Source organism: Cervus canadensis, chromosome 2 (assembly GCF_019320065.1).
Source record: "Cervus canadensis isolate Bull #8, Minnesota chromosome 2, ASM1932006v1, whole genome shotgun sequence".
Taxonomy (NCBI): domain Eukaryota; kingdom Metazoa; phylum Chordata; class Mammalia; order Artiodactyla; family Cervidae; genus Cervus; species Cervus canadensis.
Genome location: NC_057387.1, coordinates 70,194,407 through 70,213,060, shown reverse-complemented (window position 1 = coordinate 70,213,060; position 18,654 = coordinate 70,194,407). Strand labels below are relative to the sequence as shown.

Genomic DNA, 18,654 nt, shown 5'->3' with positions numbered 1-18,654 from the left:
TGTTGACAATACCAACTATTCAATATTATTTAGATAAAAGGATTCTAAACAGAAATTTAAGAACACTTAGCAGTTAAAAAAAGTTTAAAAAAGAGTTAAAAAAACAGTTAGCACTTGTTAAGTGCTAAGAAGCACACTATGACATGTTATTTGCCACATGGAGTAAGATATGTTCTGGTACAGAGTGTTCAACTAGTTTGGGTACTCTCTGTTTAAAAAAAGTCAAAAATTGCTGAGTGACAAAGGTTATAGTGATCATGGCTTTGGTATGTTTTGAACATAGGGAGTCTAAAATGCACAATCAAAAGTAATAAACCAGACTGCAAATAGTTTAAAAATGAACATTAAATCAGAGCTTAAAAATTCTAATTTATTTCTAACAAACACCACTTGATGCTTGACTCACAAGCTTTATTTACATTTGTCTACAGCATCATTTCCTTATGAAATATACTAGTACAGCTTAAACCAAATAAAATCATAATCATTCAAATTGTCGGTAAACTACTATTAGCTAAATTTATAACCTTGCATTTGCTTATTAGTACAGTCAAAGTTTTAAATACAGAAAGCACAAGAATAAACCAACGATAACATGTAGAATCTAGAAGATCATGTGGGCAATTTAGAAGGTGGACTTTCAAGAAGTCTGAGGCACAATTACAAGAGAGTAAAAGTTCTTGTGCAACCTACAGTAAATGTAGCAAAAAAAATTTAAGACATAAAAAAAGCAGGGGAAGTTCACTGTAAAAATATTATCAAAATATTTCTACATAAGCTATTTTACTTTCATCTTTAGATAAACTGAAGAGAAAAATCACTCATTTAAAATAAAGAACAAATGTAATTTTGATCTGTCTACTAAGTACCTTAAAACATTTTAATTTTCAGTTGCAGTAGACATTAATGTTAAGGAAAAACAAACAAAAAACAAAAACAAAAAATGTGGGTATTGATTCCCATGCACAAAAAGTTCCCAAGCAGATCTGTCAATTTCCCTTAATATACTTACCTTGCATCGTCACTGAAGATACTGTTAAGAGAATCCTTTTTTGAAAACCAGAAGACAAAACAGAGCTCAAATGACCAGGTTTTGAGAAATAAAACAAATCTTGAAAGTATTTTAAGCCATAGTAACTTCAAGTGAATAGGAGCAATTATTTCTGCTTATGTCAAATGAGGAAATAAGCATTTGTTACTCAGAAGAAAATTTTATGCAGTGTTTAAACACCACAAAGCAAATGTTCATTTAAATTCATGTCTTCTCTCTGTTGGTCTTATACCCAAAGAGAAATATATTTCAAAAGCTTTCTTCAATTTATTCGTTAACTAGGATTTAACTTTGTCTACCCTATTGTGTGATAACTGAATTTTTAAAAGGTATCACACAAAGCTTCTAAAAACATTAAACACTTTCATATGTTTTTCTCATCAACCACATTAGTAGAGATGAACTGCTAGGCATTCTTGTTCAAAATCACTGTGTCAGAAAAGCAGAAACTAACATCTTTCTCCTCTGTAATTCACAAAATTTTTCTCTATCAACCTTGGTGGTGCAAAAAGTAAAACTGGATAGAGACAATGATTCTAAGGCACCCTTAACATAGGGAATTTCAAAATAAACAAGTTTCTAGTTAGCTGTTTAACACTCTGTTAAACTTTTTCTAATAAGACTCACTTTGACACAAGTTAACAAACAGGCTGAGTCCTTTCCCCAGATTAACATAAACAGATTGTTTCCAACTACTTTACCACAGTCTTGCCTCCATGCCCAAAGTCCAGACAAGCCTAGATAATGCTCATATTTGGAGATGAGAAAAACAAGAGTTTAAATTAGAAAACAAAGTACTTTGTTATAGCTGAGATGTTATAGCTTAAAAAAGCAAATGGTTGTAAATAATGAATGACAAACAAAGCATCTATTTTGGTACATCATGGCTTAAAATACTATTTACTTTTAATTTCACAAATAAACACAGCTGTATTGTTCTGAAAAGCAATGAAAGGCATGCACCTCTACTAGCAGATTTAGCACTTCTGACCAAGTAAGACACCAACTTCTTAAAAAATATGCTTCATGCATTATATTGGACTTTGTTTTAAGATGTAAATTTTAATACATTATTTCTTTTTTGAACTTGAACGGGAACCAGAATGGGATGATCCAGAAGGTGACCTGTGGTGCCTGTAAGACATAATGGAGAAAACAGGTAATCTGGTAAGCTGGAGCTGAATATCAACTTCACTTATATGGCTTTGAGAATATGAAAAATTAAACCTCATTAAACTGGCAAAAGGAATAATTAAAATCTAAGATATAAACTTATACACATAAAATTAACTAGTATTTAACTTTGGATATGAGCCCAGTAGCAGTGCAACCATAATTTAAAAATCCCTTAAGATATAGCCACCTCTCAATTATTTAAGGCAATGAAGGAAAGCCTTGCAAAATTGTATACAATTACAGATTAATACGACAAAGGCATATAAACTGGGTAATGGCAGTGTGACTAAATCATTCTGATAAACTGTACATAGTGTGGTAAGGCTACATATGTAAAATAGATATAGCAAGGCTTCTGATTGTGTACGCAAATATATATCCATAAATAATTATGTTTTGGAAATCTAGGTCGCACAAGATGACTGTACAATTAAGTTACAGGATTATATTCATGCAGCTAGTATGAATAAGTCAATATATCAACCTGGGTAAAGTAGTGGTGTTCCGAGGGGTTGGCCCTGGGCTCAGGGTTGTTTAGTGTTTTCACCAATCACCTGGCTTATGGAATAGAGAACATGTTCATTAAGTTTAGATGACAACAAACTAGGGGGATTATATGTGGCTAAGATAAAATTTGCAGAAGTGGTAAAAAAGCAACAGAATGATTCATCAAGTACGGAGTAAGTTTTTTTTTTTAACAAAGGAATAAATGCGCAGAAATGAAAATAGCTGTGTGTAACCTTAATAGCTACACTTCAAAATGGGAAGACGCAAAACCAATCATCATGTACAAGAAGAGATAACCCTAGCACTGAACATAGCAAAAATCAGATTTTATCTAATCCTTACTTTTCACAAGCTGAAGGGATATAAAAATTTGCAAAGATTATTAAGGAAGCCATTAAAATGACTATATAATTAAGACACAGGAAAAAAAGAGAAAAATAATGAAACTGAATAATCAATTAGTCTGCTGCAGAAAAGGCTGACAGATGACACACTCTCCAAATTTTAAAAATATCGACACAGGTAAAGTAATCTAGCAAAGATCTTTTTCAACAAAAAAGGAATTCGGACTGAAAGACAAAAATGTATTAGCTATAAGAACAATTTCTTTATAAAGGGAACAAAAACAACAATTTGTTGTGGAAATTTATTTATACATATTTAAATAAGGACAGACTTCCAATTTTAACTGTAAGAGTTAATTTTCTTATTAGATGCCCTAGAATCCTACAGTTTTTAATATTTAATGTAAAATTGATAGCATAAATTAATACTTATAAAAATCAACCTCTAAATTCTATCAACACACAGCTTCTGAATTAGAAACTTGAGAAAGAAATAACCGAGAGTTGGCTATAATAATTATATATGAAAATAAAAATTTAAACAATAAAATAATCAGAGTGGAAGAGAGTAGTTTGATCTACTTTTCTAAACAACCTGATTAAAACACATAGAGTAAACAAAGTAATTAATCTGTTTTTTGAAGTTCAAAGTTGAAGAGTTTAAAGTGGGTAACAAAGGAGATAATGAAAATCTAATTCTTGACTAAGAAGTTCAGTTAATCTATTAAACACACTTAAGAACACCCATTCTTATTTCTACAGAAACCCAAACCTTTCAGGTGACCGTGATCTTGTTCGTCTTTTTTTGCGATCACCAGATGAAGAAGATCTAGAACGACTTCTCTTTCTGTTCCTCTCAGGAGATGATGATGAACTTGAGTAAGATCTTTTTCGTGGGGAAGAAGAACCCCTGTGGGACCTGGAGCTGGATCTTCATTGATTGAGAAACAAATCAAACATTTCATTAAAAGAAGAAATGAGGCAGATGGTTTAGTTTCTAGCTCCAAAAATAAACAATTTATAGCTATAAAAATTTTATAAGAAAGAATACTTACTGCTTACTCAACAGAAGACTTCTGGTTCAACCATGAAATCAATTCTATTTAATTTAACTTCATCACTAGATAAGTGCTCACTACTTTAATTAAAAACTAGTTTAATGTATTAAAGTAGAATCTTAAATTCGTTTTCTAAAATTTAAAGGCTTTCATTTTAAAGTATAAGTAGCAAAACTAACAGGTAAGCATTTGTATAACTTAATGTCTAGAAACTATATCCCTCCATTTGGGGAAAATATATGTATCATACAACTTCCTGAGGAAAATAATAACAGTTTGTTGTGGAATTAAGCAACTTATTAGTTAAGTTGCTTTAGTAAAAGCAGGAATACGGGGACAAAATGACATAAAACAGTAGCTATTAAATTATTAAATATTCAAAGAAAAATAAAGTAACTTTAAAACTTGATTAACAATATTTGTTTTTATGAAGGATTACTATCCATGAAGTATGAAGTGTTGACATTCACATGTTTCAGGTAGAGGTAAATGTGCAAATGTTTAAATACAGTTATTTCTTCATTTACATATTTTGGTTGAAGTAATTTAGCTCAAACTTCCCAAAAAATTCACCTTTGGGCTTAAAATAAAATCAGAAAGCCCAAAAGGAGAATTCTTTGGAAAGTTATAAGCAATGAAATAAATGTTTGAAAAGAATATGAAGGCTGTTCTGTAAACCTTAAAGTGCTTCCCAAAGGAACTAGGACTTAAGGATCTTCACCTAAGAAGCACTCAAATAAAAGAACTGAAACATTGATAATACATAATAACAATAATCTAACTTTCTATCATAATAACTTAATACAAGTGTGTATCATTCTTTTTTTCTTCATGTTACCAAATTGTAGTTGTCCTCTAATGCTACAGATCTGGCTCTAAAATAAGCTATTAAGCAATCTTTTTACCAACTAGCTAATACTACACCTCAGTGTAATTCCACTTAAGTGGAATTTTAGTTGTTTTCTTATTCATGTTAGATGTCTTTAACAGATCAACAAATTAAATTAAAAAGAATGGCAGCATATTTTGACCAAGTCGAGAAAAAACTTCAAGAGACTAAAAGCTAGTTTCTCACTTGCTTCTTTACAAATTATTTTTCCCTCTGCAGTGCTAACTAAATGCAAGCTGAAGTTAACCTGAAGTTAACAGAATGCTTCAAGATGACATCCTACCTAAACCACCAACCAACTTCTTAATTTGTGGAATTTAAGAAGTGTCTATACTTCTTACACACTACACACACTGTGTATAATATTCTGTGTTATATTACAGAGAAGTGAAAATAAAACCCACTTTATCTGATGTAAATTACAGAATTATTTCTGTAAATACTGAAACTGCCTTGCAAAACTGTGTTGAGGCAGTTATTTTTCTTTCTTTTAAACAAGGTAAACTTTTTCTTTTTATCTGCATACTTATTGTAACTACTACTGCAAAATAACTTTAATGAGTAGGCATTTGGTGATAAAGCTTGGCTGCATCTTCCCATTTCATCACATTTTAGCACAAAAATAGCAAACCTTGCACAATGCAAAATAACCACCTTAATTCAATCATGGGAATGTCTTGGCACACTGCTGGCAATGGAGACATCTCATGGTGAGAAAATTAAGCTGAGGCAAGAGCATTAGTTTTCTAATGCTAAAATAAAATTGACAAATAGAAGCAAAATAAGAGGAAAAAAGCAACGCCTTCTGCAGCCTTTAAATATTTTCTCTCTCTGCTTTACAGAGAGATGCTACCTCATTCACCTTGATTTCGACCCACGAGATCTCGAACGTTCTCTGGAACTGGAACGAGATCTTGACTGCGAACTGGAAGAACTTCTTGAACGCGACCTGGAACAACATGGAAGGATATTTTTTTCCAGGACCATTTAATTAAGCTTTGTGATATGAACACGGAAAGAAAAATATGCATTAGGATTCATTTTCATATAACAACTATTTGGGATAAATATTTTCAAAATACAGTATTTTAAGGTTCACTTAAAACTTTTACTCTGTAGTAACAATTATGCCAAAACTTAAAACTAATAATTTTTGAAAATAATCAACTACTTTCCAAGTTCATGGGGTCACAAAGAGTTGAACACGACTTAGTGAGACTGAACAACTTTCCAAGTTTGACAAGATTTCTTTAAAAACGCTTTTAAGACTGTACAGATAAAAATGCCCAGCGTTATCACTTTATTAATATTGAATACTTTTTTGTTCACAAATACTTAAAAATAACCTGTGAGGAACTGACACATTCAGGAATATAGCAGTTTATATTTAACTTGAAATCTTTCTATTTGCTTGGTCATTAGCTAGCATAAAGCTTCAATACTGACATGGGTATGTTTTTAACCTGTATGTTTTCTGTCTACTCAAAGATTTGAGAATTAAAGGGAAACTACAGTGACAATCCTGTCACCGTTTTAGGAAATTATTGAAAAATGACAGGAAATACGGTCCACTTGCATTTAAAAAGTCAACAAATTAATTTCAATTAGTAATTTAATTTATACTTAATTTGTTCCTGAAATTAACAATATGAAGAAAAACGTTAATTTTTACCTTAAAAGTATCTTTATAATTACTGTTTAAAGTTTTCAGGCTTTACAATAACTCAAAAATTACCTAAGTACTTAGCTAATATTTTATTCCTAATACAGTTGAAATTCATTGCACACAGTTTCATTTAACTAAATAGGAGTTCTTCAACGGAATTTTGCTTACATAAAGTGTTGCTTTTTCTCAACTAATACTTCATTTTTATTGTTGACTACACAATCAGTGACTTTTTATTAAAACTTTACATTACTAACAAAATAATATCCAAGTACAACACAAATTAAATCCTCTACTTTATTCCTGGACAGCTCTAAAGTATGAGCACTAGGATAAGAGAATACAGCCAAATTTCTCCTGTATTCAGAACACCTATGCCCAATAAAATGCTGTGTAATAAGCAGCAGTTCAATTAATGCCTAGAAAATTTTTGTTCTAGTGTTTAAAATCATCAGGGGAAATATAAATCTTCACTTTATTTACTCTGAGTTTTCTGAATGTAAAATTATCTCTTTAGATAACTATCTATAAATAATGATTTAACTGAATTTTTAGAGTCTATTTTAATAAAAGGCATGGTGCTAAACTGGACTAAGGAAGTTTCATACTAAAATTTTGTATTTCTCAAATACTCGACAAAACTTCGTGGCACTAAGACAGAAAAAGTGATCTTTTAAATGATAACTTGAATGAAAACTCTAAAATTAAAAAGAAAGTTTAGTTAAGAAAAACAAAATTTATAAGTAAAGAAGTTAGATACTGACATTTTGACTGGTGTTACCCTTGACCTGTACCCGTTTACCTGGACCTAGACCTTGAACTGGAGGGGGAGGATGAGCGTGATGAAGATCGTGAATGTGAAGACCGAGACTTTGAGCGACTTCGTCTGTTAGATTTCTTTTTATTACTATCTTCTTCTTCACTGGCATCAAGATTATATTTTGAGAGATCAGCATCATCTTCATCCTCATCCTAACAAAAATTCAGAATCAATTATATTTAGACCTTGAGATAGCAATGCTATCTACTAGGAATGATGAATAGTTCTATGTAATGGCCATCTTCATATGAACATATTTTACCACTAACACCTCAACCAATTCACTCTCAATCCTGAAATCTGACTACATTCCTGATCTGAGCTAAAGAGACTTAATGACTGTCTCAGACATTTCAAAGATGTAAATGTAGAAGTCATACTCATTTTCTTTTTCACATAATGTATTAACCATATAAACCGTCAAGAATTTTCAGTTTTATTCCCTTAAAAGTTCTTAAATGCATCTCCTTTAAGACTTAGCTCAGCACTTCATTTCTTTCTCTAGTACACCCTTTCAGGAAGTCTAACTGTGGGAATTCACCCTGCCTCCCCAATATGTTGACAGTCATCTCTAAAACACAGATCAGGTAAACAGACCTCAAACTTGTTCCATATTATTTTATCTCATTTGTTTATTTTTCAAACTTGTTCCATATTGTTTTATGTGCATTCGAGGGCCTCCTATGCTCAGACCTCAAAGCACCCTTTATCTGGATCTATTTATCCATAAAATTTTACACTCAGGCCCCACAGAATAAACATCACCAGACCTGATGTGTTTGCTGACCCCTTTATTACCTTCTCCCCTCTGCTCTAACCACACTAGTCCATGTATGATTTTTTGGATGTTGCTGGCTTGTTTCCTACTATGGGAAACTTTATTTGCTGTTCTCACTGCCCTAAAAATGCTCTGATCCCAGCCCTTACAGCAGGCTCCTTCGTATCACTCTATCACTCAAGTCTCAACACAAATTTCACTGTCTCACAAAGCCCCCATTCACTGAAACCAAAGTAGCTCCTCTAATGATCTGCTATCACATCATGAATCTTCACAATATTATTGCTATTTAAATTATATTGTTTATGTCTTTTCCTCTCTGCAATTTAAGTTAAGAGAAGCATGGTTCTGTCTCAGTCACTATTGTATATCTCAAATCAGAATAATGCTTGGCAAAACAGATCAAAATTCTTGTGAAAACAAATGACGACATTGTAGAACACATCTTCAACATAAGCCAAAGGTTGTCAGAGACATTCATATGCCATAGCTTGAACAAGACAAAGGGGAAATATGATAAGGAAATAGTTACCTCATCTAATTTATATTTAGAAAGATCTTCATCCTCATCCTCTTCTTCTCCCTCAGATTCTTTATCTTCAACTTCCTTTAAAATAGATGCAGGACCAACTGCCTTCCCTCTGTATTTTTTCTTCTTACGTCCAAACTAGAGAAAAAGTTTCAAGATATTTCTATTAGCTGAAAGTATTAAAATACTTTTTCCTAAGAAATTACTGTTATATATTTAGGTGTCAACATGTATTTTTAAGTCAATTATGATTTCCAACAAAATGATAAGCTGCTGTAAAAGACTTAACATGTACTTACAAAAATGAGATACATTTAGTATTTTCTTTTTTCATTTAAGATATTTTCTAACATGTTTCTCTAAGTTGCATTCAACCTACATACTAATGTATACCTTACCTCATCATATTCACCATCAGACTCTTCTCTTTCTATGTATTCAACATTTTCTCTTTCATTAAAACCTCCACCATATCCTAAGGAAGGGGGAGCAGAAATTGTTATGATAATTCACCAAAATCACCTATAAGTAATACGAAAAAAAAAAATTAAATCTTATCAAAGACATCTGTTTATCCCTTTAATAAATTATTGGTCTCAAAAAAAAGTATCACTACAGAGAACAGCCTCAAAGTTGGATATAGCTGGAAAAGTCCCATGGCTACAATTTTAGCTCTTCTCAATTTCAAAATGTCCTGCCTGTATGATTTCAGTAATACATGGAATATATGGATGGAAAACATCTTAAACATCTGCTGTAACCAAGTTTTAAAATGACTTTCCTCTGTGATTTTAATCATAATTCTTTTGGGAGAAGTGGGCTCAGTAAGAACTAAAAATCAAATTTCACTGTTTACTAGTTAAAAATAGCTTGAAATCTTTTGATACACTGAAATTCTGCTGGGCTAAAATACAGTTAAAGCTTGGAAAATAACTATATAATGGCAAATATAATGACACAACAAAGAACGTAAAAATTGGTTTTAAATACACAGTCAAAAGTCACTCAGTTTTTCTAAAGAAGCCAGTAAACTTTTCAACTGAAAATATTCTAATAAAGACCAGTAAAGATCAACAAACCATTATTATTTACTGTCACAGCTACTATCTACAATTTAGACCGACAGATCTCTGACACAGGCTTAACAAAGATCGGAAGAAAGTGAGTTAGTTTTAGAGAAAATGAGATGAGAACTTCTGAAAGCTATCTCACTGAAAAAAATAAAGAAGTAGTTAAGAGTAACATAACCTAACTACCTCACACATTTCAGAACAGTACCAGCACAGAGTGATTCCCAGATTTAAGGATTTAGTGAATCAGCAAAATGTTAAATTTATAGACAAAAAAAGCATTTTTTAAAAATTTAAGATTTGTGACTTTAAATCTGTCAATCACAGGCAGTAAAAAAACTCATCACGTACCCTCTCATCATTTCCTAAGAGCCACAAGCGAACAGTAGAGAGGATGTAAGTGTCCCAGTAAAATAATGCAATAAAATTAACTCACTTAAAAAAATCCCACATTAATGCAGTGTCCTTTTTTTTAACCTCACTATATTCTGTACCGCTGAAAACCTCAATGTATCAGTGTCTATCCTCAGAATACTTGATATCATCCCTTTTTTCCCTCTTCCTACCTTGTTCCAGAGAAAAATAGACTCCAACTGTAATATACAAGAATTTCCCCATTTCTTACAGAACAGACTTTTGAACTTTGTGGGAGAATGTGAGGGTGGGATATTTCAAAAGAACAGCATGTATACTATCTATGGTGAAACAGATCACCAGCCCAGGTGGGATGCATGAGACAAGTGCTCCGGCCTGGTGCACTGGGAAGACCCAGAGGAATCGGGTGGAGAGGGGGGGGGAGGGGGGATCGGGATTGGGAATACATGTAAATCCATGGCTGATTCATATCAATGTATGACAAAACCCACTGGAAAAAAAAAAATAAAAAAATAAAATAAAAAAAGAAAAAAAAAAAAAAAGAATTTCCCCATTTCTATGCATATGAAACAAAAGTGAAGTGTTTTAAATATCCATAACAATTTTTCTTCAGTGAAATCCTGGCTCTAGTTTTTCAGAGTATCAAATATTAAAAAAAAAAAAAAATCAAGTACAACTAGGTATATGCTCATCTCAAGAAAATACCTCAGGGATTTCCTTGGTGGTCTAGTGACTAAGATTCCATGTTTCCAAAGCAGGGGCCCAGATTCAGTCCCTGGTCAGGGAACTAGATCCTACATGCTGCAACTAAAAGCTTCCATGCAACTTATAAGCTAAAATACATCCCACATGCCAAAATGAAGATCAAAGATCCTGCACACTGCGACTAAGACTTAATAATTTTAAAAAAGAAAAAGTTCATATTCAATGTTAATTTGAGGAGATAAACGCTGTAGAAAATTATAAGTCAACAATATAGTTTCTTGGCTCTAGATATATATTTAATATTATGGCAGTATGTCACGAGACGTAAGAGATGTAGTAGTAAAGACTTAAACCTCACAATACTTTGAAGCAGGTGAAAAATTAATGCAAAATGATTCACATAAGAAAAAAGGGGAAAAAATTATACAATAGGATGACTATAAGCCAACAGTACAGAAAAACTAGACTGTTTATATGTGGGAATGTAAACATATTAAAGCACTACTATTTAAAATCAGTAGGCTTTCAATAAAGTTCTTTGTCCAGTCAGTAATCTCAAAGTAAAATAATGGTAAGGCAAATATGGGGAGCCAAAGAATCAATTATACCAAGATTTAAAAAGCAAACATGTAGGTAGTTTTGCATAGGTATGTAAGTAAAATTACTGCAAAATAAGCGTGATAGCAAACACAAAGCTATTTTCATGTTTTCTCACAGTCATAGAAGAACCTAAATAATCTGCTAACAATATATTATTAAGGTATGTTTTATGAGTCCATACAACAAATACACCTCATGAAGTCTTTCTATGTGGGAAGTCAGTAGCTGCATCATTAAAAAAAAAAAAGCCTTCAGCATCATCTCCACTGAATAACAAGGGAGAGGTATAACTGGCTAATTTATGTGTGTTTCTCTCACTCTACTGGTTTGAAGGTTTCAGGGAATATTGTAAAAATTGGTCTTCTTGCTTCCATGCTTGCCACTCCCACCCTCTTTTTCTATAAACCAGTAATGTTTAAAAATTAGACATGTCAATCCCTTGTTAAAAATTGTTATTTCCCATTATATTTAGAATAAAATAAAACTTCTTACTATGATTTACATGGCTTTTGCCTATTTCTCAAGTGTTTTCTGGAGCTGCTAGGAATTCACCCAATATGCTAAATTCTTTCAAGTGTCAGGGCCTGATTCACATAAGCTGTTTGCTTTTGCTTGGAATGATCTCTCAACTAGCTACTAACTTTCACTTCTTAGCCTAAACATTGCTCTCTTGAAGACCTCATTAATTTTTGCCTTTACATTTCTATTTTGCTTAACCAAGTATTTCCCTGCATCGTGCCCAATGGCCAATAAATATTTCCTCAATTCTATACTCAATATTTGAGTAAAGAAAACACCACAGTTCTGGCATCATTTAAAGAATGAATTTTGTAAAAGGCTTTATGATATAGTTTATATGAAACAAGCAACCTCTACAGATTTTTAGCAAGTGTTAAAATAAAAATACCTTAAGATTTGTCTCAAAAAATGTAAAATGTGAGCAAAGATCAGTAAAGGATCAAACAGATTTAAAATGGGCCTGAATTAGGGTTGTGACAATGGAAGTGAAGAGAGAAAAGGGGATGAATGTAACATGTGCTTCAAAGGAAGAACTGAGACACTATTTTGAAAATTCTGAGAATCTGTATTTTGATTAATCAGCAAAGAGAACAAATAAAAAGACAAACTAGACAGTAACAGTATATTAGTTCATATCTTCAACAATGACGGGCTAAGACAACTACTTATATCAAGGGAATTGGGAAAGGGTCAGGACACAAAAAAAATGGGTAAAGGAAAATGAGAAGGTTATTAAACTTTGACAACTTCAGTTGTTAAGATTTTAGCTCTTGCATTAACGAAACTTTTAAATGAGGAATTGCAAAACAGGTGATGTGAATAAATAAAAGGCTTCTGGAGATTACAATTATTATAACTGTTAAGATTCTGGACTTTTTCCTAAAAGCAATCAAAACAAAATGTTTTAAACAAATGGAGTTTTAATTTAGAACAAAGAACTCCTGGCTGGGTGGGAAATACGTAAAACAACAAGGTGGCTGTTTTTTTTCCCCAAGAAACAAGATAAAGTGGTATCTCTGCCTAGGGTAATGATGCAGAAGACTTCTGGGGGAACAGGAGAGATGAAGAAGTTATTAAGAAGGATGTCTAAGTTTCTGGTTTATGTAACAAGCATATGGTGGGTGGTACCAATCATGAGAAAGAGATCACTAGAAGAGGGCCAGGTCCTGGGGGAAAATTGCAAATTCAGTTTAGATATAATGAGTTTGACATTTACAAAGTGATGATGAATACGCAGCTGAATATACAGGTCAAAGAAGTCTGAGCTAGAGACATAAATTTGGTTATCATGGTGTGCCAATGCTTACTTAAACTTAGGTCTTTAAGAAAATGCCCAGAAAACAGAGCAAAAAAGAGAGCTTAGGAATTGGACCTAGAAGAAACCCAACCTTCTGTGACCATGAAAATACAATAAAAAAGGAAACAGAATAACCAACCAGAGGGGTGTATGTGTGCATCGGGGGAGTGTGTGTGTGTGTTAAGATTAAAAAAAAAGGGGGGGGGACACAAAAGTTAAAGAGGTAAGAGAAGGAAAAAAAGGTCTTATTAAAAGGCTTTAATCTATAGACAGTGCAATTGTCTATAAAGTCAAGGAGGAAAAGGTAACAGGGAAGTAGTTTATTAAGTCTAGGTTTGATAAGGTGACTAATGTATCAAAGAAGGAAGCCTTTGACTGTACAAATTGTTGAATGACAAAATCAGATGTGAAGTATACTGATAATGTGTTTGTGCTAACTGATGATAATGGGAAACTACATTCTATAAGGTAAATATTTTCACCCCACTACTGACAACACACAGAGGCTTCCCTGGTGGCTCAGACGGTAAAGAACCTGCCTGCAATGCAAGAGACCTGGCTTCAGTCCCTAGATGAGAAAGATCCACTGGAGAAAGGAACGGCAATCCACTCCAGAATTCTTGCCTGGAGAATTCTATGGACAGAGGAGCCTGGCCGGCTACAGTCCATGGGGTCGCAAGGAGTTGGACATGACTGAGAGACTAAAAATGCTGACAATGCAATGACTGACAACACATAGAGTCAATGATGGGTTATTATTTAGACCAATGGTGACCAAATACCATCTAAAACACCTGCAAATTTTTGGGACCCACCACCAAAGAGCTTTGCCAGCTGTTTAGGAATCTGGATTTTCAGTTTCTCAAATGATTCTAATGCATGGCTAACTTTGAGAATTATTGCCTAAACTTTAGACAAATACTTTAAAAAATATAAGAGCAGAATAAACAATCCTCATTTACTGTCCTCTTATGAAGTGATATAATTATCAATTTCAATGTTTAGTTGTTTTAAAATCATTTAGTTGGAATGAGTGACTCTTACCTGTTCTTTCTTCCAATTTAGCATACTTCGGAGTATTACACATGTTACACTCTGATCTTCTGGCCCAATTCACATTACTGCAACTTTAAAAGTGAAAAGTATCAAATTAGTAGATTATAACATAAGATAAATAGTAAATTTCAAAATATTTAAGAAATTTAAAATAAAAAGTAGAGTGAACTCACTACCATCAAGAAATGTTTACTAAGGATGCTACAAAGGAAATGTACCAATGTACTTTTTCTGAGAAGAGAGTATGGTTAAAACAGACTGAACTACTTAAGCAAAGAAGCAAAAGCTATATAGTATGAAGAATGCCTCTGTCTTTTTATGAGAACTCAATTAGAAATTATATCTACAGAGATTCTGCTGTCTTGAGGGGGGGAGGGGGAATACCACTTTAAATGAAATGTTCTCTTAATTTTCCAGTCTCCAAATTCACCTCAAGAGTAAGGTTATACCCTGCAAATAAAGTTAAAAATTTTTTCTTTTCTCCTGCAGAATCAGCTCATGAACTGGATCCCATATTCAGTGACTTAATCTGTTGCTGGAAAATTATTTAATACTAATTCAGTATTTTTAAGACCAGAAATTTGTGTAAGACCATCTTCTGATTCAGTCCTTTCATGAGTATTTGAGTCATCTGCTTAACGGAAAAGATGGATATTGGAAAAATCAATATAGCACGTGAAAATCAGAAATATTAAGAAACCTAATTAGGAATAATTATCTATAGGACACAACTTATGATTCTAAAATTACTGTGCAAACAGACAAAATATATTTCATGATATATTTCACACTAATGATACGGGCTAAAAGTTTTCGAGATTTTTCAAAAATAGGACAAAGTAAGCTTTTAGTGCTTTTAAATACCCATCTCTCTCTTTTTAAATGTTAGCTCATCTTGAGTATCTATTTACTGGTATACATAATTCATCTTACTAACAACTAACATTACCATTAAAAATAAAATTAAAAGTTCTTTATACTTAAATATCAGATACAGAATGAATAATAATGAACAGATCTTTGATTTAAAGTCTACTGTGGCTTGTCAATGTGACTAGAAAGAGTAGGTAGTATTAACAAGTAGTGGCTACATACATTATTATGGGGAAAAAGTCAAGATGATCATTTAAAACACATACGTTTTACACTGCCAGTCATTAGCACTAAATAAGCCTCGGCTCTTTTCTGCGAGTGTCTTTCCTATTTCAGTGCCCCCTGCTTTCATCATCTTAGCCTCAGTTGTTTTCTCTGAAAATAGAAAAATGCAGAATGAATCTGGGAAAATAAAGAAGTCATCTGTATAAACAGTCTTAACAGAAGGTTCCTTAAGTGCTTACCTCGACCACATCTATTACAGCTAGTTCTTCTAGCAAAGTTTACATTTCCACATCTGAAAATAAAGTAAAAAATACTTAGACACATATTAAACTTACATAATTTTAAAGATTCTATTACACAGTTTTTTTAATGTGTCCTCCCTATATACCTGGGTCCAGAACTTCTATTTCTCTTTTCATGTTAATATCAATGCTAACTACAAAAAAACAAAACAAAACAAAACAAAAAACCCCATAATTTAGGTGGAAAAAATACAAGATTTCAAGTTACAAGTCACAGATAAGAAATTCCAATCTCTCAATTACCAACTATGTGATTCTGATAAGTCACTTAAGGATCTCTGGCTCAGTGTTCTCATATTGGCACACATCATTAAGTACAATAAAATACCCTTACAAAGTTTAAGTGAGATGTGAGTCCACTTGAACAATTACTGATGAAGCACCAGGGAGTTCAAAAGATTTAAAGTAACTCTCAGTATAGAAAATAAGATTATACAAAATTTTAAGAAAAAGGTGAACCAAGGGGGAGAAAATGGGTAAGTCAGAAATGGCTTCATGGATCTTAATAATACCCACTTGTTAGAAACAGAAGGTGGGATGGTAAAAAGACAAAAGAAAATTATGACAAAATAGAAATAGGTTCAATAATTAAAAGAAAACTCAATTTTGGGGGTATCTATTAAACCTCTGAAACCTAGTTGGAAAACTACAACCAATAAAGTCAACACATCAAGTAACATATTGTAACTTTATGCTGATACTAAACAAACAAAAAACAAGGGTTCATGAACATGGTTTTTATAGTGCATCTGCAAATCATAGAAGCATGCTAAATGCTCTGAATAACATGTAAAGCTTAAACTTTAAGTTTTAAAAGTTTAAAAAGCTGATTTCTTTTTTTTTTTTTTTTAGGTATTATACTAGAATGAAATAAAGATGAGAAGTATGGAAGAGACACTCAACTGAAGCACACCAATAACTTTTAGGTCATCCCCCCCGCCCCCCAATAAAGAATATCCTTTACGACTCCAATAAGCATTGGAAATACATTCTGAAAATGTTTTCTGTATTTATATACATTGTAGAAGTTAGTCTGTTCATATATTTGTAACTAAATTGAAATGCATTCTTTTAGAAAAACCTTCAAATATATGAGTATACTGTCTTTAATGACACTGTCAAAAGCACATTATTCTACAAGAGACCAACAACACAAAAAGTCAGTTGTTTGTTCTACTCAAAATTGACTTGATACCCTTCACGTAATCGTAATCTTTATGTAATCGAGAAACATCAACTTTTTATGTAAAGAAGCAGGATGCTTCACTTCAGTTCAGTTGCTCAATCCTGTCTCTTTGTGACCCCGTGAACTGCAGCCCGCCAGGTTTCATTTAAATTGCTCAAAATATGCATGGAAGACAAATGCTGCGGAAATAAGCCCTTAATCTTCTTTGACATTTGATTCTAAAACTAATACACATAGTTATTGATTGATGAGTATTTGCTACATCTTATTGCTCCACAGAATCTATGCTATACCATTTTAAGGGGGACCTTCTGTTTTTTTTTTAAGCAAAGTTAAATAACCTAGGTAAAGTTACATAAACAATAGGATTGGAATTAATTTTCAAAGTTTTCACTGTTTACCATCAGGAACTCCATATGCCATCTGTGGCTTGCTTACAGACAAGCATTCTAAAGTTTTTATTGGAACACGAGATGTGCATTTTTTTTTTTTGACAATTACTTTCCATAATAATTTTTGTATATCTCCAAATAGATACACCTACTTAAACACCCGCCAATAAAAATCTTCCTAAACAATTTAATAAAGGACACTGGTTTACAGCAGAGCCACTAAAACACGTGCTTCTTTGAAGCAGGCACTCTCCAGGGCTGAGCAGGCAAAAATACTGACCTCGTATGTTTCGGTTCTAAAGAGGCGAAAGGTTCAATTCTTGTGGGGAAATTAAAGACCAATAAAGAAGAGGAAAAAAAAAAAAAAAAAGCCAGAATTCCTCCAACCAAAGAGGTTAGCGTTCGGGAGGAAAAACTAAAAACAATACGGAAAGAAAGTTTGAATTAAATAAGACAACAGCAAAATGAACTAGGTGAAGCAACAAATGAGTTCAAGAAAGCAACGTTTTCTGAACAAGAGTCAAGTTCTGCAGGGAAAAGTCACGTGGGGGAGATCCGACACCGAGCTGGCCTCCAACGGGGAGGTTTCCTTATCGCAGAAACCTGGCCGGGGGTGGGGTGGGGAGGGGAGTAAGGAAAAGGGGCGGCCATCTCCCTCCCCAAACAACCGGCTGCCTCGGAGAGAGATAATCGAGGAGACGCTGAAGACCTAATCAAAAGAAAGGCTCTTAAAAGACCTCATCGTGAGGAGACTAAGAGCCTCCTTCCCGCCCGGGAGCCGGCAGCTCTCCTCCACCACACGGATGACGGCATCAGCGACCGTAAAAACGGAAAATGCCCAGTCGACTTGAGAAAGCCTCCAACGACCAACCCCCCCTCAAACTCGGGACCCTTCACGAACTCACTTTTTGTCCGGGCAAATCCAGTCACCGTCACTGACTCTGAAATTCTTGGTCGACATCTTGGACGCCGCCACCACAACCACCCGCAGCTACGTCTTCACAGGAGGGAGCGGGCCAGGGACTTTTGGCGCTCCGGGGCTGTCCTCACACCGCCTGATTGCTTTTCAACACTGCGACAGGGTTTGATAGTGCGATCACTCGGCCTAGATTGGGTTTGAACGTTATTGTCCAGAAAATGATGCCTGTGAGTTTTTTTTTCTGGCCGAAAGAGTTATAATGAAAATATATTCTCTAGGACTAAACTAACAGGCGCCACCAGGACAGCCCAGGCGGG

The 18,654-nt window shown here is 33.5% G+C and overlaps 1 protein-coding gene across 4 annotated transcripts; it reads right to left on the bottom strand.

Annotated features, from left to right (window-relative positions):
• Window positions 1-349: 349 nt before the first annotated feature.
• On the bottom strand, window positions 350-18,552 carry ZRANB2 (zinc finger RANBP2-type containing 2). Of its 4 annotated transcripts, none has more exons than XR_006268136.1 (11): window positions 18,324-18,547; window positions 15,778-15,830; window positions 15,580-15,688; window positions 14,429-14,511; window positions 9,217-9,293; window positions 8,822-8,956; window positions 7,494-7,663; window positions 5,888-5,974; window positions 3,851-4,009; window positions 2,712-2,781; window positions 2,070-2,185 (listed from the first exon to the last, which is right to left on the bottom strand). XR_006268136.1 is itself a non-coding variant. In XM_043460970.1 (11 exons), exons 1-10 carry the CDS (start codon window positions 18,377-18,379, stop codon window positions 2,752-2,754), a joined length of 963 nt encoding a protein of 320 aa, XP_043316905.1. In that variant the 5' UTR covers window positions 18,380-18,547; the 3' UTR covers window positions 2,070-2,185; window positions 2,712-2,751. The 4 variants fall into 4 exon arrangements, 3 of the variants coding, with proteins under 3 accessions (XP_043316904.1, XP_043316906.1, XP_043316905.1); XM_043460970.1 differs by having other exon boundaries at window positions 2,712-2,785; XM_043460969.1 differs by lacking the exon at window positions 2,712-2,781 and having other exon boundaries at window positions 350-2,185; window positions 18,324-18,552.
• Window positions 18,553-18,654: the final 102 nt, after the last annotated feature.

Coding starts and splice junctions, on each gene's coding strand:
- ZRANB2 (XM_043460969.1), bottom strand. CDS start 18,379: ATGTCGACCAAGAATTTCAGAGTCAGTGACGGTGACTGGATTTGCCCG. Junction 8,957..9,216: donor CTGATGGTGAATATGATGAG/GTAAGGTATACA, acceptor CTTTTTCTCTAG/TTTGGACGTAAGAAGAAAAA. Junction 5,975..7,493: donor AGTTCAAGGTCTAGGTCCAG/GTAAACGGGTAC, acceptor ATGTTGTTCCAG/GTCGCGTTCAAGAAGTTCTT.